Source organism: Castor canadensis, chromosome 5, assembly GCF_047511655.1.
Source record: "Castor canadensis chromosome 5, mCasCan1.hap1v2, whole genome shotgun sequence".
Taxonomy (NCBI): Eukaryota; Metazoa; Chordata; class Mammalia; order Rodentia; family Castoridae; genus Castor; species Castor canadensis.
Window position 1 is genome coordinate 45,706,550 of NC_133390.1, and position 22,313 is coordinate 45,728,862.

At 35.2% G+C, this 22,313-nt stretch overlaps 1 protein-coding gene across 5 annotated transcripts in view; it reads left to right on the top strand.

The window, feature by feature from the left end:
• The window catches only part of Epha6 (EPH receptor A6), a 933,912-nt gene that overhangs the window by 657,165 nt on the left and 254,434 nt on the right, over nucleotides 1-22,313 (top strand). For all 5 annotated transcript variants that reach the window (XM_074072950.1, XM_074072946.1, XM_074072947.1 and 2 more), the window contains one exon: nucleotides 7,703-7,888. In XM_074072950.1, the coding sequence (XP_073929051.1) occupies nucleotides 7,703-7,888 (186 nt within the window). The remainder of the gene's footprint in view (nucleotides 1-7,702; nucleotides 7,889-22,313) is intronic.

A 22,313-nucleotide genomic window follows, 5' to 3' on the forward strand; every position in this document is an offset into this window, starting at 1 on the left:
GAACTTCCTAATGACATGCTGTTAATTCCTATTGATTGCTTTGTAGTTATTGTGCTCCTTTCTTCCAATCCTGCTAGCTTCTTTGCGTGTCTTATGTTTATAGTGGTATGCTTTGATTCTTTTTTTTGTATGTTTTCTGTATATACTAAAGATTTTTTCTTTATTGTCATGAGGTTTACAGAAAACATCCTATTATAATAGGTTATATGTTATAAAATCCTGATACAAGCTAAAGTACCTCAGTTTCAGTCACACACAGAGATTCTACACATATACTTCTACCTCATACATTTTCTACTATTGATGTCATACTTTACAACATTTTATATTGTGTATTTCTTAGCCAATTTTTATACCTATAGTTATTTTAATATCACACTAGATGTAACTTTTTATACTAGAGTTAAGTCACCCTAGAATTATAAGTTATTTACACATCACCTTTGCAATATTAAAATAATCAAAATTTGCCTATATATTTACCTTTAGCAGTGAGTTTTATACTACTGTATGTTTTCATATTACTTATCATCCAGTCTGTCAACTTAAAGATCTTCCTTTTAGACTCTTAAAAGATTAGTCTCTCGGTGATGAATTCCCTCAATTTTTGTTTGTCTTAAAATGTCTTTATCTCTTCATTTCTTAAGGATGGCTTTGCCAACTACAGTATTCTTGATTGCCAATTTTTTTCTTTTATGTCTTTGAATATCTCTTCCCACAACCTCTTGGAATGCAAGATTTATGTTGAAAAGTCTGCTGATAGCCTTATGGAAGATCCTTTATGTATGACAAATTCCTTCTGTCTCACTGCTTTCAAGATTCTCTCTTTGTCTTTAAACTTTGAAGATTTTATTACAACATATCTCCAATAATTCTTTTTTATTGTCTTTCTTGGGATACTTTGAGCTTTCTGGGTCTCTATGTTCATATTTGGGAACTTTCCAACCAATATTTCTTTAAACATGCTTGCTTTCTTCCCTCGTTTTCTCTCTCTTCTCCTTCTGGTGTGCTCATAATTTGTGTGATCACGATTTATCATGCCACGCAGAACCCTTATGATTCTTCACTTTTTTTTTTCTTTTTGTTCCTCTGATTGGTTGATTTCAAATGGACTGTCTTTGGGTTCACTAATTATTTTTTCTGCCTGGTTAAGTCTACTGTTGAAACCCTATTGCATTTTTCAGTTCTGTATTTGCATTCTTTAACACCATTGTATTTTTCAATCCTGCTTGGCTCTTTTTTATGGTTTCTATTTCTCTTCATTTCATTTATGCATTAGTTTGCTAATTTTATTTAGCTATCTGTACTTCCTTGTATCTGAAACACTTAAGATGTTTATTTTGATTTTTTCTGGCAATTCATGTATCTCCATTTAATTGGAGTTGTTTATTGGTGCTTTAATAGTTTTCTTTGGTAGTGTCCTGTTTCCCCAATTGTTTGTTTATGTTATTTTGCATTAGTATGTGTGCTTTTGAAGGCACTAAATCCTCTTTAATCTTTAGATACTTGTTTTGACAGCTTAAGGTTTTCTCCTGCAAGGTCTCTGGACATATTTGGGGTACATTTCCTATGGAAACAATTGAGTAGGGTTGAATCTGTGTCTCATGGCTGATCCTGGGTCACATTGAACATTGCAGTTGGTGGGCCTATTACTAGGGATTCTAGTTGGCATGGGTCCCATCTATTCACTGGGTAGATTGTACTGCCTTCAGCACCTTGACCAGTAAGGCTGATGCTGGAATGCTGAGGGTCTGGTTCAGGTTTTGCAGATTTGGATAAAATCAAATATATATCCATTTCATGGCTCAACATTTTGTAAATTGTGTTTCCAAATAGTTACAATTTTATATACTGCTGAATGTGGCTTCCTCCAATCCCTAGGAAGTCTCTCATTGGTCATTGAATTGGTCCCTGCCTTGCACTACTGCAATGGGTTTGAACTGAGTTACAAGGTAGTTTCAGAATCTACAGCCAAGACTGAAATCTTCAGGCCTGTCTCCTGGGAAACAGATAGGTATGTCTCCTGGTGATTTTGTGGGTGAGCAGATCTGCTCTTCATCTGCAGGTGAGAAAGGATAGGACCAATTTATAGGGTTATTTTAAGATATACAGTGGGATCAAGGTCAGAGCATCAGCCTTCAGAGGCTGTGATTTCCTTCCCAGCAAGCTGAAACTGCTCTCTGCAGATAAGAAGGGCCAAAACCAAAATTCAGCACTTGAGAATCTACTGTGGGGCAAAGATCAACCAGCCTGCCAGGAAGACTCAGACAGACACATCTTTTGATGGTACTCCAGCTTTGTAGAGTTGCTCCCAGATCACAGCCAGAAAATATTAACACTGAGGTTAAAGGTTATTTTGGATTCTGCTGTGGTAGTACTACTGGCAGGCCTGACATGGTGGTACTGGTGTGGAATAAAATCTCAACAGATTTCTATGTGGGCCATCTTGCTCCCAGGCTTCAGATAGAAATGGCTAGAACTGAGTTTCAGGACCCTTTCAGGATCTTCTGTGAAACAGAGATCCGCAAGCCAGACTCACTAGCAGAGATGGAACCTTAACTGAGGGGGAACAGAGCAAAATTGCAAGATAACTCTCAGATCCACTGCCATGACCAATGTTGGCAAGCAGACAGATCTGATTGCAAGGCACAGTATGCTTGATTTCTCCTAGACTCTTTGGCTAATGATTTTGTTTGAAGGCTCAAAGCTGAATAGGTCTATAGCCAAGCCATTTGGCAATTGTCTCTAGATCTATAGCTAGAGTTATAATTAGTGGATATGCCACCAGAGTGTAGATGCATACTTTCAAAATGACCCTGCTAAGTTTGCAGCTCCAATGGGGTTTTACAACTTACCTGAATCTAAAAGCTCCAGCAAAGAGATGTTTATTTACAGATGGGTACAGAATTCTTTTTGTGGGGGAATATGATCAGGTGAACAACTATTCTACCATATTGCTAATATCACCCCTGGATATTTGTTTTAATTGTCTTCTATTAACCCTATTGGTGAGGGGGGATTCTGGCTCTTGTGTTATGGCAATGGCCAAATTTATAACACTTCATATTGGATAGATTAGATGACAAAATACTTATTAACTGTATGTACCCACAATCCAGGAAGGGAAGATATCACACATCATGAAGAGACACATGAAATTTACACTTGGGAACTGAGTGAACAGCTAAGGTTGTAGGGTTCAGACCTTGTTGTATCAAAGAGAGACAGTTTAAATCCTTCTGGAGGATGGGATTAACTTGTTTGGATCATTCTACAGGCTCGCATAGAACTGAAACCTGAGGCTTAAGAAGAACTGCACCCAGTTTGGAGGAACTGTACCCAGTTTAATAAAGATAGCTATTTGGCTAGGCAACCCTCTCTGCAGTAGCAGAATGAGGAGGGGAATTTGCAATAGGCCTATTTGAGTCCCTCCCAGATTCCCCCAGCATTGAAGCACGTATAATGCCGGTCTTTAAGAAATTTTACCATAGTATCCTAATAAATCTTAGCTATAGCTAAGAGAGACTAGAATGAGAATAAAGGTAGAATTTATTTTTTTAAGGTAGCACTCACTTTAACAGAGAAATAGTGATATTTGCCTTTGTCTGGGCTTAGATAAAATTGTGAAGTGGCTTGTCATGCCTCATTTTATCATTGTCTGAGAGTATCCTTGTCTGAGGTTGACATTCTACTCAAATAGCAGAATAAAATAACCTACATTTGAAAGCCAGGCCAACTTCAAAATGTTAGAGGCTCCTATTATTTGTTTTTCTTTTGCAGTTAGTTTGCCATTTAGTGGTAGGAGGCTGAGTTACATGGGAAGCTGATTAGGAAAAACTTCTGAAGGAGAGACATCAAACTCAGCCTTTACTGTTAATAAGGAACCATCCCTATAGAAAAGCACTAGGAGGTATATTGATAAAGAAGGGATACAACTTCTGATGGAGAGCATTCCTCTCAGGAAGTAAAGAAATATTTCATCATCCCTGAGTAATGATTTAAAAAATCATTTGGGTGCAGTGGTACATACCTACAATCTCAGCTACTCAAGAGATGGTGTTCAGAAGTATCAGTTCCAAGATTAGTCTGGACAAAGGGTTAAAGAGATCCCATCTCAACAAATAAACCAGGCATGGTGGTTTATAGCTGTATGTTGTAGGTAAAGGTAAGAGAACAGTGGTCTGAGTCAACCCAGGCAAAAAACACAAGGGGCTGGGTTATTAGAAAAAGAGTCCAAAGCAAAAAAGTGTTAGAGATATGGTAGAACACTTTCCTAGCAAATGCAAGGCCCTGAGTTCAAACCCCAGTACTGTCAAAAAATATAAAACAAACAAATGAAATTAAAAAATCAGAGAGTAGTTCTTTGCTTCTTTGGTTATCAAGAGGGTGAAGGCAAGGGAGAACCAAAATCTGAGGACTCAAGTAGTAAAATTTTAGAAAGGCAAGTGATGATGATATCCTAGGCTCTCTGAAAGATTGTCCCTTTTGCCCCCACCATTTCCTCTCAGTTTTAGTTCAATTATATAGGGTTTATGTGGAAAATTCAATACTAATTGATATTTTGATATGATTCTGTATATTATACAACAAAATTGCTTGTCAAGAAAGGTTTAATCACCATCCAGGGAGACAGATGGGGTTGTTAGCACTGTCTGCACTGTCAGTGGCAGAAGATCAATTATCCTGGATATAATTTTCTTTATTTTCTTGAAACTACTTGAGAGTGATTTTTCCAGACCATCTAACCTATAGCATATTTGAGATAGGTCTTCATTTTATTTAATAGTGAAGTATTTATAGGACATGGTTTTATCATTCCATGCACCTATCCATATCATCTTGATGTTTTTAAACACTGTACAATAGGTGGTTTGAAGACATCATTGTTATCAATGGAGACTTTAGCATACTAACACAAGGAAATTTTAGCAATGACATATAGCTCAGACAGCAGAGAACAGACAGCCTAGGTTCAAATGACAGCTCTTTCACTTCCTTGCTTTGTCACTGTGGACAAGTTACTTAGCTTGTGTGCCTTAGTTTCATCTGTAAATGGAATAATATAAGTACCTACTTTGTTGATTTTTTGTAGAGATTAAAATGTATATTAAACACATAAGTGCTGCATAAGTCCAGCGCTGTAATACTGATTACAACTGTGTATTAAAAAAGAAAGAATATGTAGTTAACATTATACCCCTATAGTCAATAATTATGGACTAAAAGGTATATATTAATATACATTACCTTATTGAGGAGTGATTTCTCTTATTTAGAGTTAAGTTATATATGGGGCCTCTATGATTAGTATAAGGGCAATAACATAATAAATCAGTCCTTGGAAATATCTGAAATCATATGTTAAAATTTTTTTTGGTCTTCCCAATGTGTCTGATGCATACAGACCAACTCTAGATAAGGACTTTAATGCATTCTGTGACTAAGCCTTTGGGACATTGCCTAAAAACTGCAGCAGGAGTCTCAGATCTTTAATTGAGGCAACCATATTTAGTGACAGTGAAATAAGTGTGATAACAGCTTGATCATGCAAAGCTTGATATGAAGAAAATACCTTCTTGGTGTTAATAAGATGCATGAGTTTCAGACAACAAAAAACCAAAGAAAATTACCACTAAGTCTGTCTTGCATGGGTTATGGGTTCATGCCAGGTGATAGGCTTTAAAATACTGCTGAATCTTTATAAATACTAGCAGATTTTTTTCAGGCAAAGTGAAAGAAAAAGAGAAGAAATATTTGTACTATTGTGGGTATTCACTAAGAAAAAAACAGTGCTCTGAGGACAAACTTCAGGTGTCATGATAGGCCTTAGATATATCTGACATTAGCTTAATTGCATAAATACCTTTAAATGTTGAAATTTTCTGTCAATTGCCGTTTTTTTAGTTACAAGATAAAATCACAAAAGCAAAAGCATTGTTTTAACAGAACCGACAACTTATAGCTTCATTTTTCTATAAAATACGAACACCCTTCCCTGAACAAATTGAGGGCATCATTGCATTTTAAAAAATTGTTGTTATCCTTGATGCCAAATTTATGCAAGATTTGCAAAATCTCAATATCGTATGCACTGAAAGTTTTGGGGCAGCAGTCTTTTCAGTGTTTTGTGTGCTTGCTTTATTTTTTTAACATATATTAAGAAAACTCTTTTCTCAGATCATTTTCTATTTCTAATGATCGAGTATACAAATGATTTTTGGAATAAAAGCTTTGCTATTCAGTTTTTACTTATTTTTACTTATATGTATACACCAAGGGTATTTAACATTCATGTATAGTCAACATGTAATTGACTGTGATGAATTAACCAAAGAAAGTTTGGATAATTGAAATCTATGGCAAGGAAAAATTTTAATTTGATCCTCTTCTCTTAAACTGATATTGCATCTGACAATTGTCTAGAGTCACTAAAGGACAAACTGAAGATATTTAAATGTTCTTCCTTTTTACCTTTCCAAAGTTTCAAATGACTTGCAGCACTGTAAGTTTATAAACACTTTCATATATATTGTCACCTTTGATAGTCCTAACATCCATGCTGGGAAAGGACATTATAGAGAAATAAAAAGTTTTGTTATCTGTACTTTACAAATGAATAAATTAGGAATCAAGCTTCATGCTCTTAAGTAAAAGCAGGTATTTGGACCTAGAAAACTTGTATCTGGAATTTCAAGCTATGTTGAATGTGTTGCACTGCACTGCGAAAACTCATGACCTTCTTTCTCACAGTGTCCTGTGAGAAATCTCCCTGATGCCCTGTGTCCACATTTGAATCTTTGTCTTAACTTTCTGCACTCCTTTCATGTACCCTTTTCTTCAAATTACCTTCTTCTCTTGAATTTCCAAATCCTCTCATCATTCACAGTTCAGCCTAAGTTCTATCTCCTTCAGCAAGTCTTCTAGCCACTACTATGCTCAACAAATATAGGATTTACATCCATTGGCTCTGAAGTTCCAAGTGTTTCATTCATCTAAATTCTCCTTTGAGTTAGGGAGAACAAAGACTTCTTTGGAATTCATAGCAACCTAGTAATATATATATATATAGTAAATACTTGATAAATACTTATTATTTACTCTATTCAATGAAGCTAGTCCTGAAACATAACTCCTCTAGTTGTATTTTTACCTCCATCCACGTGGCTTATAACTTGGTCTATATAATTACTAATTATAGTTGAAATCAGTGTGGGTATTTTCAACAAGTTCATACACTACTTGACCTGGTATTGATTTCTAATGGTCAGTGAAGTCCAGGCATATGACCTGGGGATCAAATCAACAACACATGCCTGATGGCTTCCCTGAATAGAGCAGGCATTTAGTTCATTTATCAGAATTTAGAACAAGGACAGGAAACATTATGTAGCGATTGCTTTTCTGTAGAATTACATTAGCATCACCCATTCTGCTATGTATACTTTCTCAGTAGATCAGGTATACATCTCAGTGGGAGTTCTTGTGGTATTGCATATGAAAATGCATTCCATTATTCATTATAAGTGCTATTGATCAAGCATATTATCTATGCAAAAGAAATCTTCATGTGAAAATAACATACTAACACACTTGAGAGTTTTTTTTTTTTGCTTTTAAAGGATGGCACTATATGACAATTTGATTTTTTCTGAAATAATAGTGTTTGATTTAAACAGATAACTGCTTTTGTTCATATTTTAAGGTGAATTTGGAGAAGTCTGTAGTGGGCGTTTGAAGACTCCAGGGAAAAGAGAGATTCCCGTTGCCATTAAAACTTTGAAAGGTGGGCACATGGATCGGCAAAGAAGAGATTTTCTAAGAGAAGCTAGTATCATGGGTCAGTTTGATCACCCAAATATCATTCGCCTAGAAGGCGTTGTCACTAAAAGTAAGTTTCTGATTTTCTTCAATACTCCTGTTATATACTTATCTGAAACTTTTAAGCTTAATAACAGTTCCACAGTCATTAAGAGAATAACAATTCAGAGATTACACTGTGTTATCATTCCTCTATCTTGATACTAGTCTATGACATCGTCAGAGTTTGCATTGGTCACCAAATAGCTTTGAAATTATATTATCTGTATGTCATTGCTAATTTAACCTAAAGTAATAAATCAAGAGTAAAACATATATATAGATACATTTCTAAATATCAATGCTAATAGAAGCAACATTTTCAGTATTTGAATCATTACAGTAAATAAATTTCACATACAGATATAGAGTGCCTTATCTGGAGCAAAACATTTCAGTACAAAGTTCTGTATTGTACCTACCTACATAAATACCATTAAAAATAAATTCTTACAGTTGATATAAAATGCAGAAAAAGATAATAATTTCTGAAGTAAAAGTCCTGCTTTTACAAAAATGTAATGAAGGCCATTTCTTTGAAAGAATAGTTCTTTTTTTTTTAAATCTAAAATTAATCAGATACTGTAAAAATAATTGCTATATATTCACTTTTATTTGAATAATGATAGAGCATAAAATGTAACAATATTCCTTCTTATTTTATTCATTAATGAATTAAATACAGAAAACCCAATACAGAATGACATCAAAAATTTCATGAAAATGATTTAGATCTTTGAGAGGGGTATTTCTTTCACAGAACTGGAATTTCTTTTAAAATCATTTAAATGAAGTTGAAATGTTATGTCCTATTTGGAAGCAGGAAAGTATCAAAGCTTATGAAAACACGTGGATGACTCTGTGTGTGAAACCCCTAAATCCCTTCACAAGCTATTGGTCATCATGCTACCAAATGCTCACACCAATGATGGTGCGAAGGGCAGGAAAGAGTACTTTTGATGACAGGTGGGCTGTAACAGAGGGCTGTTACTGTGGTGACCTTCCTTGGTCCTTTGTGTAGTTTTCTCCCACGTGGATCTGAGCTTACCAGGTGACTAACCTGGCCAAAGTGACATTAGCTACTGTGCTGCAAATGGAGGCGTTTTACATGTTGGCACTTTGGAGCTTGTCTTCCCACCACACTTCTTCCCGGAAGCCAGTCCCAATATTGAGTGGAGCCAATCTGCATGATGAGGCCACACAAAGTACTACAAAGAAGAGGAGCTGCAGTCAACAGAAAGCTCCATCTGAGCTCCCAGTAGAAAGCGTTGAATGTCAGCCTTGTGAATGAACTTTCTCAGACATTACAAACCCACTCCAACCCCACCACCATACCATCAGATAGCTGCAGCTACAGCCAACTTGAGGAACAAAGAAACCATCCAACTCAGTCCAGTAAATCCACAAAACCATGGCAAGAATAAAACAGTTGTTTTAAGCCACTGAATTCCAAATGGTTTTTTACATAACACTAGATAACCAAACAGATGGACCACAATATAAAATATGTTCTTTCTAGTCAGGATTTGTGCAGCTTTGGGTAAATTCTTTAATATCTCTTTCATTTATTTCCACATCTGTAAAATAGGATTAAAATAACCAATTGTAGCATTAACTACACACAGTGACTTAGTTCTCTCCTTTCCAGTACTGCAAAGGATTGCTGTAAAAATTACACCTGAAAGTATATGATATATGAGTACAATGTGGCTTGCAGTGAGCCACATTAGATGGCAGCCATTACTGGTGCAGTGTGTGTCAGCCATTTACATATATAAAATACCATCTTGTCCTCATATCAACTCTCATGAATACTATTATCTACATTTTAAAAATGAGAAATCGAGACTCAATCAGGTAAAATAACCCATGTAAGGACCTCTAGCCCAAAAATGGTATGACTGGTACTCAGAGTAAAGTGTCTCAGACTAAAGGGTCTTCTTTTTTCTTTTGTAAATTTTGTGAGTCTGAAATTTACACATTAATTATTTTATATTAAATAAAATAACACTAAATAACAATCTGAAGTAGATAACATAATAATTTATTTTCCAAACAGAAAAATTAAAGAGTGAAATAAATTACTCCTAAAATATAAAACTAAGAGTCAGCTATACTAGAATAGCTAGTAAAGAATAGAATCTAAATTAAAAACAAAGAAATAGCATGTTAATTATTTCTTTTATTCTTTCCGATTTCCTTGTCATTAATTTAGCTTGACCATTTCAAGTTATTCCTTACTATCTCTATGGAAGACAAAAGATAGTTTAAAGTTTAGTTATGAACACTTGCAGAACACTTGAAATTAATACTTGAGTTTGATGTTGAAATCTTATTTGTAAGTTTATGCGTGGAATATCTGGACATGTGTATCCAACAATAAATTCAGATTTTAAAAAATACTTGATCTTTAATTTCTCACTTTGATAAATCAAATGTCTTTTTCATGTATTTCTATGCTTTTACTCACATATTACCATATATATGACATACATGTGTCATATGTGTATATAACATACGAGATTTTATTTAGATAGATGACTATGTATATATTAGGCCTATAAGTAGGAAAAAAGATATAATCCTATATAACATCAGAAATTATATATCCTATATCAATTAAACGGGTTTAATAAGAATCTGTAGCGTTTGTCTGCCAGTTTGAAATACTTTATTTCACATAAACACCCAAACAACAAATACATTGATTACATCTCCAATAATCTCATACAAAAGTGAGAGCAGTGGTCTCTGTTTAATCAAATTTGTGGTATCTACAAGTCAAGATCATTGTACAATTTCCTTAGAGAAAAAGAAAATCCCATTTCTTTTATATGAAGTTAACTTAGAAAGGTAGACTCAGTGTGTTCTTGAATAACGATCACCATTATTATTTTAACTCGCAAGAGTTGGTGTGGGGCAACCAAGGTAGACTGTGGGGATGAAGAAATGAATAATTCCCACAAAGATAAGCAGGAATGTTTATACTGTTACCATCTTGACTCAAGTGCTGTGGGATCGTTAGGAGAAAAGCAATAAATAAATGAATGCCTCATTCCCATAAATACATGGTAATTGTTCCAAGATTGCCCTTAAGTAGCTAAGAGATAGCTAACAATTAATGTTCCCCAAAGACTACCTCATTGCATAAAAGATAATACTGATGAAGATAAAGATGCAGTATGGATTTACAGGGGCAAGTTTGTAGAATATCCTGGAGTCTGAGCAGCAAATACATTGACTCTCAGCTAAAAGTCATACAAAATTATAGATAAAAATCTTTATAACACCCCTTTTATAAATTCTTAATATGTATACATTTTTATCTTAAACAAGCTTTTTCTCTTAGAGATTGTATTACAAAGTTCTTGGGATCAGTTTTGCTCTTTCATATATGCACATGTAACTGCTTTTATTTTAAATTTGAAAGCTAAATGATTAAAAGCTGTATTATTCAAAAGTATTTGGATAAAAGTTGAACCTATTTATATGATACACATCACAATTTCACTAACCTGTTAAGATACAAGTGACATAAAAAGAGATTAATTGACCTATAACCATATGCTTAGCACATACTTTTTCTCCAGGAAGCAAATAGAAGCCATCAGTTACAGGAAAGGCTTGCAGCCATTAGTAGCATAGATAGGAGCAATTTGTAATAGGTAATGTATACACCAGTGTCATTAGCTACATAACCAAAAGAAAAAAAGCTACTCTTCTATAAGAAGATAAGAAGCACAATTTAATGATGAAGAAATTCAGTACACTAACTATACTTCAGGAAAATGAGCCCTGCAGTATAAATTCATGATAATGGTAAAACCAAAAAGAGAAATAATGAAATGTTTACCTTCTACCAGAGTGGGTAATAACTACATTTAAGTATATCAACTATATCTCAACTAAATCATAAATCCAGAAAGGAATAATATAAACCAGTCTACCTGAAGATCATGGCAGACACTGCTGCCCTGCTGTCAATGAGGGATAGGAGGATAGGATAAAAGTGGGAAGGAATGTGACTCAAGAGGAAAGAACAGAGGAGGGGCAACAAAAAGAGAAGAAATGGTATTTTTCTGTACTTTCTTCTGTCCTTAAGTATTTATTATTTGCTGTTGCTGAAAATAGTGATGAATTATTCTTGTGCAATTTCTAGAGTCTCAAGTGACTTGCAGTACATTTATTACAAACTATTTCCTCTTTGGAACTATAATCTATACATATTAATAAACCTAAAATGAACCAAATGTGACTGTAATGAATAATAAGAAGATGACCTGCCTTGGTAACCCTGGTCTTACACTCTGTTCAAGCAGCACTGGAGCTAATTGGGATCACCAGTATATTTTCTTTCTACCAGAGTACACTTCTCTCCTTATGAGAGAATAATTTTTTCTTTATTCAGGAAAAATTCATTCTTGTCCTTTCAGTGTTTAGGCATCTGGATTTTTCTCAAGATCATTCATTGTAATTACCTCCCTAGAGCTACTTCTCTAACCTGTTTTCTCCTGTTGTTCTCTCCTATCCCTAAACTATCCTGCTAATTATCAAGATAAATAGTGAGAGCTTTTTAAAAATCTAGTAACAAGTTGCTCAGTGTGAAGGTTAACTGTAAACTGTAAGAGCTAAGAGAAAAAAGAGAATGTAAATACAATTTTATATATATACAAAATGTTTTCTTTTAATGCCCCCAAATACAATTGAATACAACCATCTAAATGAAATCTTATCATTTTTAAAAATAAAACAAATTCCTTTCATATTACCCCTAAAATATGATTTGTTCTGAGTGAAGGGTATAATAAATCTGAATTTGAAAAGGACTATAGATAAACTAGATAAACTCAGATTATAGGCGTGAATTTACATCCATGAATTCAGGAGAATAAGAACTAACCTGCCAGGCTACAGGATAAACCAATCTATCATTAATAAGAACTTTTACATGGTTCCTAACAGTATATGTAGAGCTGAACACAGACCAGTAAAATTTAGTCACTAAATATCATTTTCATGATTTCTAGCAAAAACAAAAATCTGTGAAATTAAAAATGGAAATCTAACAAGTCCTCATTTAATCTCATGGGATTTTGGGGAGTTTTTGTTTTTTGGTTTTTGGGTTTTGGTGCTAGGGTTTAAACCCAGGGCTAAACATAGTTTAATGCTTGTTTTTTGCTGCTACTATTGCTGCTGTTGTTTTTGTTGTTGAAATATGTCACTGTGACTTTATTGAGTTGTCACTTTGATATAATTTCAAATGCATAGAAAATGTTATGAAAATATATTTTGTATAACCTTCAATCAGTTCCCCCTGGTTTTAGGATTTTGCAAAATGTGAGACTATTATCAAAATCAAGAAATAAGCTAGGTGTGGTGGTGCATGCCTATAATCCCAGCATTCAGGAGGTTGAGGCAGAAAGATTATGAGTTCAAAACCAGCCTAGACTACATAGTGAGTCCATGAACCAAAAAAGAAAAGAAAAAAAAAAGAGAAATAAATGTCAGTACAGAAGTATTTACAAAACTATAGAGTTCCATTTACCTTTTATCAACTTTTCCAATAATGTATACCCAGGATTCATCCAGGATCCTGCATTACATTTCTTCATCACATCTCCTCATATCTTTTCCCATCCATGACAGTTATTTAGTCTTTCTTTGTCTTTTACCTTGACACTTTTCAGGAATACTGATCAGACTTTTGTCAAATAGTCCTAAGTTTGGCTGTGCCTATTGGTTACCCATAGACTGTGATTATGCAGTTTTGGGCAGGAACACCACAGAAATTATGTGTTCTTCTCTGTGCATCACATGAGAGAGGACATGATGTCCACATGCCCTATTTTTGGGAATGTTAAAATGGATCACTAAAGGGGGGTGCCTTCTAGGTTATACAATGCAAAGTTACTTTGCTTCCTTTTGCAAGTAATGTATATTTGAAGGAGAGATAATTTTGACTCTGAGAGTACCCTATTCTTAAAACTTTTCTAATTTTATCATCTATAAGTAGATCTTGTCTACAACAATTATTTATTTTTATATCCCATGCTTGATTTTTCTATTTCTCTTTCCTTCTGTATTTATAATTGGAATTTTTCTTTAAGGAAGAACTGCATTTCAGAGTGTTATAAATGGAATTATATAATATGTAGCCTTTGGATCCTGGCTTCATTTCCTTAGCAGAATCCTTGTTTTTGTGGTTAAGTAACCTTTTTATGAACATGCCATGGTTTGTTTTTATATTTCATGGTTTAAGAATATCTGATGTCCTTTCCAATTTGGCCAATTATCAATAAAACTGCTATGGACATAAATGTATAAGCTTTTACATAAACATATATTTAATCTATCTTGCATTTAGCATACAGAACTATAATTATCCTTTACACACCTGCCCCCAAAGTCTGCTGTTTTTCTTAACCTTCACCTTCATATTATGTCTTGAGCAGCTTTTTCAAATGGACAGTTCCATCAACCTATTAACCACACAGTGCAGTACCTACAGTGTCTTCCCCCTGTTGTGTCTCCTGCTCACCTACACACTGCCTGCCACAGCCCTTGTAAGGGCTCCAGCCAAGCCAGCTGCCCATCAGTACAACAAAACTTTCTTTATCATTTATGGATTTATCTGGGGTCTTGAGGATTCCACAGATTTTTTTTTTATGTTCTGTGCTGAGTAAAGAGAAAAGATAGACCTTCTCCATCCAATTGGTGTTTCATTTTGTCATATATAACACTAAGCACATATGGATGAAGAAAATTCTCAAAAGAAAAAGGAGAGGATCCAAAATGGCAACTGGGACACAGATGCAGACTGCATGAGCTCCAGGAATCAGGGATCTTGCTTATATGATGGAGACACACTTGGCCGAGGTAAAGCACCAGGGAGAGCTGAAACTTCAGCAACCTAGACCCCCATCCCATGGAAGGCTTCTCTACCTCATGAGATACTGAAAGAACAGGTGGACCATGGCCCACTACCACCCTGCCAGGCCTCCACTCTGCAGGCCAGCCAGATTGCTGCCAGCTGGCCTGCCTGGCCGCTGTCCCATCAGGCCTTCACCCCGTGGGCCCACTGGTCCACTGCACACCCGCTGGCCCACAGGCCCTCCGGGCCTCACCCCACAGGCCCTCCAGGCTGCTACACACCTGCCAGCCAGCTGGCACACCAGCCACCATCCACCACAGGAGGGCTCCAACACTACCAGACACCAGCTCCAAACCTGCCTATGAGATGCAGATAAACAGGACTGGATGCTAAAGGAGTAACACCAGAACTACTAAGACTGAAATTCTACTGTTCCTGAACTGAGGATTTTTCTTTTCTTTGTTCTTTTTTTTTTCTTTTCTTTAAGTGGGTGTATGTCTTGTTCACTGTTTGATTGTCCACCATCTCTCTCTGTTGATTTCTTTGGTTTTCCTTTTTTTTTTTTCTCTTTCTTTTTCTTCTTCTTTATTCTCCTTCTTTCTAGGTTTTGTTAATTTTACTAATGTAAGTCACTACTACTAAATTACACATCGACCAGGGACAGAAACAGTACCAAGTACAATGATGGCAAGACAAAAAAAAAGGATGGAAACCATTCTACCCCACAAAAATTAATTAGTACAGGATTCAGAGGGAAATGAAGAAAACAGATATCCAGATTCAGACTCAAACAAAACAAAGATAAACTATACCAAGGAACCCAACGAAGCCCACAAGAACACTCTGAAAGAAGAAATTCTGCAAGTAATCAATGAGAATTTCATAGAGATGTTACTAGACATACAAAAGGCACTCAAGAAATTCCAAGACAACAAAAATAAAGAATATGAGAAAACACAAAAACAAATAAATGAAATCATAGGAGCCCTAAATAAACACCAAAGTGAAACAGAAAACATTATAGAGAGATAAATGAATTCAGGAAGAAAATTGACAATATTAAGCAGGAAGTGACCATGAAATGGAAAACCTCTGAAAAAAAGAATGAAACAGAAATACAAAACAAAATGAAAGGCCACTTCAGCAGACTAGAAAAAGCAAAAGACAGAATCTCAGAACTAGAAGATGAAATGCTAATTAAAGGAAAAACTGAAGAACTGTTAGAGAGACAATTCAAAACCTGTGAAAGGAATATGCAAGAACTCACTGACCCCATCAAAAGACCAAACAAAAGAATCATGGGCATTGAAGAAGAAGAAGAGGTGTAAGCAAAAGGAATTCATAATATATATAACAAAATAATAACAGAAAATTTCCAAAATCTAGAGAAAACTATGCCCATTCAGGTACAGTAAGCCTACAGGACACCAAACAGACTTGATAAAAATAGAACTCCCCACAACATATTATCATTAAAACAACAAGCACATAGACTAGAGAAAGAACATGGAAGGCTGTAAGAGAAAAAACAATAACATACAAAGGTAAACTCATCAAAATCACAGCAGATTTCTCAAGAAACCTTAAAAGCAAGACCATGGAGTGAGGACTTCTGGGCACTGACTGAAAATAACTTCAACCCTAGGATACTCTACCCAGCAAAACTATCATTCAAAATAGATGGAGCATCATACACCATGACCAGGTCAGCTTCATCCCAGGGATGTGGGGTGGTTCAACATATGCAAATCTATAAATGTAATACAGCACATCAAAAGAAGCAAAGACAAAAACTACTTGATCATCTCAATAGATGCAGAAAAAGCCTTCGACAAGATCCAACACAACTTCATGATAAAAGCTCTAAGAAAACTAGGAATAGAAGGACTGTACCTCAACATTGTAATGGCTATATATGACAAACCTACAGCCAAAATCATACTTAATGGTGAAAAACTGAAACCCATTTCCTCTAAAATCAGAAACAAGACAAGCGTGCCCACTATCCCCACTCCTATCAACATAGTACTGCAATTCCTAGCCAGAGCAATTAGACAAGAAGGATAAATAAAAGGAACACAAATAGGTAAAGAAACTGTCAAAATATCCTTATTTGTAGATGATATGATCCTACACCTTAAAGACCCAAAAAGCTCTACCCATAAACTCCTAGAAACCATAAACAGTTATAACAAGGTGGCAGGATACAAAATCAACTTGCAAAAATCAGTAGCTTTTCTATACATCAACAACGAACAAACTGAGAAGGAACATATGAAAACAATTCCATTCACAAACCTCAAAAAACATCAAATTCCTAGGCGTAAACTTAGCAAAGCATGTGAATGACCTCTACAAGGAGAACTACAAACTCCAGAAGAAAGAGATCAAGGAAGACTACAGAAGATGGAAAGATCTCCTTTGCTCATGGATTGGTAGAATTAACAAGGTAAAAATGGCAATCTACCAAAAGCAACCTACACGTATAATGCAATAGCCATAAAATCCCAATGACATCATCACAGAGATTGAAAAATCTACCCTAAAGTTCATTTGGAAACACAAGTGACCATGAATAGCCAATGTAATACTCACCAAAAAGAGCAATGCAGGAGGCATCACAATACCTGACTTGAAACTATATTACAAAGCAATAGCAATAAAAACAACATGGTACTGGCACAAAAACAGACATGAAGATCAGTGGAACAGAATAGAGGACTTGGATATGAAACCACACAATTATACTTACCTCATTTTTGAAAAGGTGCCAAAAATATATGATGGAGAAAAGACAGCCTCTTCAACAAATGGTGTTGGGAAAAGTGGTTATCGGTTTGCAAGAAACTGAAACTAGATCCATATTTATCACCCTGTACTAGTATCAACTCAAAACAGATCAAAGACCTTAATATCAGACCCAAAACTGAAGTTAGTACAGGAAGGAGCAGGAAAAACTTTGGAACTAATAGGTATAGGCAAAGACTTCCTTAATAGAACCCCAGCAGCCCAGCAACTAAGAGAAAGGATGGACAAATGGGACTTCATATAATTAAAAAGCTTCTGCACAACAAAAGACTGGTCTGTAAGCTGAAGAGACCACCCACAGAGTGGGAGGAAATATTTGCCAGCTGTACATCAAAGGACTGATAACCAGAATATACAGGGAACTTAAGAAACTAAACTCTCCTAAAATCAATGAACCAATTAAGAAATGAGCTACTGAACTAAACAGAACTTTCTCAAAAGAAGAAATTTAAATGGCCAAAAAACACATGAAAAAATGCTCACCATCTCTAGCCATAAAGGAAATGAAAATCAAAACCACACTAAGATTCCACCTCACCCCTGTTAGAATAGCCATCATCAAAAACACCTCCAACAACATGTGTTGGTGAGGATGTGGGGAAAAAGGAACCCTTGTACTCTGCTGGTGGGAATGCAAGCTGGTGCAACCACTCTGGAAAAAAATCTGGAGGTTTCTTAAAAATCTAAACATAGACCTGCCATACGATCCAGCAATCACACTCCTGAGGATATACCCAAAGGAATGCAACACAGGATACTCCAGAGGCACCTATACACCCATGTTTATTGCAGCACTATTCACAATAGCCAAGTTATAAACACAACCAAGATGTCCTATTACTGATGAATGGATCAAATAAATGTGGTACCTGTACACACTGGAATTTTACTCAGCCGTGAAGAAGAATAAAATCATAATTTGCAGGTAAATGGATGGAACTGTAGAACATCATTCTGAGGGAGGTTAACCAGGCTCAGAAGACCAAAAATCAAGTGTTCTTCTTCATATGCAGACTTTAGATCTAGAGCAAATGCAGTAATGTGGTTGGACTTGGATCGCATGACAAGGGGAGAGCACATACAGGAGATATAGGAATAGGTAGAAAACCCAAAACATGGAAGCATTTTATGTACCCACTCCAGAGGAGCTAATACAGAAACCTTAAAACAACAGAGGTTAACATGAAAAGGGGATCAGGAACCAATGCAAAGATCAGTTAGAGGAGAGTCAACTTGGATTGTAACACATTTGTACAATAAAGCAATGCTAGGAATCTCTCTTTATAGCTATCCTAAACTCAACTAGCAAACGCACTTTATCTTCTTTATTATGCTCATGTCTTCTCTTCAACAAAATTAGAGATAAGGACAGAACAGGTTCTGGGAAAGGAGGAGGGGAAAGCAGGGGGTAGAAATGACCCAAACAATATATGCACATGTGAATAAATGAATAATAATTTTAAAAAACATGTCAGCAAATGAGTGGTGCTGAACAGGTAATGTTAGTTGATAACTTAGGCATTCTGCTTTAGTCAGATTTTCTTTAAGTTTTCCATCAGTCTTGAGTATTACTCTCTCAGATATAGGGCAAGTTGTTTTCAAATCCTGAAGTTTGATGAGATTTCTTTGTAAAGAATTGCTTCTCATGTGAGTCTTAGAAGGGCTGTGTGTCTAGCTTTTCAATCCTTGGTAGATATTACTTCTAATATATTATGAATATAATATAATAAGTGGTTGGTACCCATATGCAGATACATAGGATCTTCTTTTGCAGACTTAGAAGCTGATGAAAATAAAGTTATTGTTTCTCTTAAAAAAAATAGATGGAGCAATAAAAGGCTTCCATTATAAGCAGAAACTAAAACAATATATGACCACCAAGCCACCACTACCAAAGATTCTCCAATGAATTCTCCACACAGAAAGTGAAAGGAAACAAAACCATGCAGGGGCAGACAGTACCAAACCACAGGAGAGAAAAGACAAGAAAGTAGAGAGTATCACTGATTCAGCTGCACACAATCAAACCCTTAAACAACAAAGACAATTAAATGACAGGAATCACCACATACCTATCAATACTAACACTGAATGTTAACTGACTTAATTCCCCCATCAAAAGATACCAATTGGCAAACTGGATTAAAAAGGAAGGTTCAACAATCTGCTGCCTACAGGAGACCCACCTCATCGACAGAAACAAGCACTGGCTGAGAGTGAAAGGCTGAAAGAAGATTTACCAAGCCAATGGCCCCCCGAAACAGGCAGGAGTATCAACACTTATCCCAGACAAAGTAGACTTCAAACTTACATTGATCAAATAAGATAAAAGAGGACACTCCATACTAATAAAAGGGGAACTACACCAAAAGGAAATAACAATTATCAACCTATATGCACCCAAAAGGAAATAACTGTTATCAACCTACATGCACCCAAATTCAATGCACCCAGTTTCATCAAACATACTCTGAAGGACCTAAAAGCATATATAGACTCCAACACAGTGGTAGTGGGAGACTTAATAACCCCATCACCAATAGATAGGTCATCCAAATAAAAAAATCAATAAATTCTAGAACTAAATCACACCATAGATCAAATGGATGAAATGAAATATTCTATAGAATATTTTATATTCTATAGAATATTTCTATATATAATATTTATATTCTATAGAATATTTCTATATATAATATATATAATTATATAATATATAATTCTATATATATAATAATATATATAATATATATAATTATATAATATATAATTATATAATATATAATTCTATATATAATAATATATATAATATATATAATTATATAATATATAATTCTATATATATAATAATATATATAATTATATAATATATAATTCTATATATAATATTCTATAGAAATATTCTATAGAATATTTCATCCAACCTTTGCACCATATACGTTCTTCACAGCAGCTCATGAAACCTTCTCCAAAACTGATCATATCTGAGGACACAAAGCAAGCCTCAGCAAATATAAGAAAATAGACATAATCCCATGCATTCTATCTGATCACAATGCATTAAAACTAGAAATCAACATCAAAAACAGCAGTAAAAAACATGCAAATAACTGGAAGTTAAACAACACATTGCTCAATGATCAATGGGTCATTAATGAAATAAAAGCAGAAATTTAAAGGTTCCTGGAAGTTAATGAAAGTAAAAACACTACATACTGGAACCAATGGGACAAAGCAAAGGCAGTCCTAATAGGAAAGTTTATAGCCATGAGTGCATATATTAAAAAGACAGAAAGATCTCAAATCAATGACCTAATGCTACATTTCCAACTCCTAGAAAAACAAGAACAAGCAAATCCCAAAACATATAGAAGGAGAGAAATAATAAGAGCTGAAATCAATGAAATAGAAACCAAAAAAATCATACAAATAATCAATAAAAAAAAGCTTGTTCTTTGAAAAAATATGCAAGAGTGACAGACCCCTGGCAAACCTGACTGAAATGAAGAGAGAAAAAGCCAAATCAGTAAAATCAGAAATGCAAAAGGGGAGATAACAACAAACACCACAGAAATCCAGGAAATCATCAGAGACTACTGTGAGAAGATATATTCTAATAAATTTGAAAATCTTGAAGAAATGGACAGATTTCTAGATATTGACAACCATCCAAACCTGAACCAAGAAGATATTAATCACCTGAATAGATCTATAACACAAAATGAAATTGAAGCAGCAATCAAGAGTCTCCCAAAAAAGAAGAGTCCAGGACCTGAAGAATTCTCTGCTGAATTCTATCAGATGTTTTTTTTTTATTCATATGTGCATATAATGCTTGGGTCATTTCTCACCTCTCCCCCCACTCTCCCTCTCCCCCCCACGACTTCGATACCCAACAGAAATTATTTTGCCCTTAACTCTAATTTTGTTGAAGAGAGAGCATAAGCAATAATAGGAAGTAACAAGGGTTTTTGAAAGTTGAGATAAGGATAGCTATACAGGGAGTTGGCCCACATTAATTTTCTGTGCATGTGTGCTACCTTCTAGGTTAATTCTTCTTGATCTAACCTTTTCTCTAATTCCTGATCCCCTTCTCCTATTGGCCTCAGTCACTTTTAAGGTATCTGCTGTAGTTTCTCTGCGTTGAGGGCAACAAATGCTATCTAGTTTTTTAGGTGTCTTACCTATGCTCACCCCTCCCTTCTGTGCTCTCGCTTTATCATGTGATCAAAGTCCAATCCCCTTGTTGTGTTTGCCCTTGATCTAATGTCCGCATATGAGGGAGAACATATGACATTTGGTCTTTTGGGCCAGGCTAACCTCACTCAGAATGATGAACTCCAATTCCATCCATTTACCAGCGAATGATAACATTTTGTTCTTCTTCGTGGTTGCATAAAATTCCACTGTGTATAAATACCACATTTTCTTAATCCATTCATCAGTAGTGGGACATCTTGGCTGTTTCCATAACTTGGCTATTGTGAATAGTGCTGCAATAAACATGGGTATGCAGGTGCCTCTGGAGTAACCTGTGTCACAGTCTTTTGGGTATATCCCCAAGAGTGGTATTGCTGAATCATATAGTAGATCAATGTTTACCTTTTTAAGTAGTCTCCAAATTTTTTTCCAGAATGGTTGTACTAGTTTACAGTCCAACCAGCAGTGTAAGAGGGTTCCTTTTTACCCACATCCTAGCCAACACCTGTTGTTAGTGGTGTTGCTAATGATGACTATTCTAACAGGGGAGAGGTGAAATATTATTGTCATTTTAATT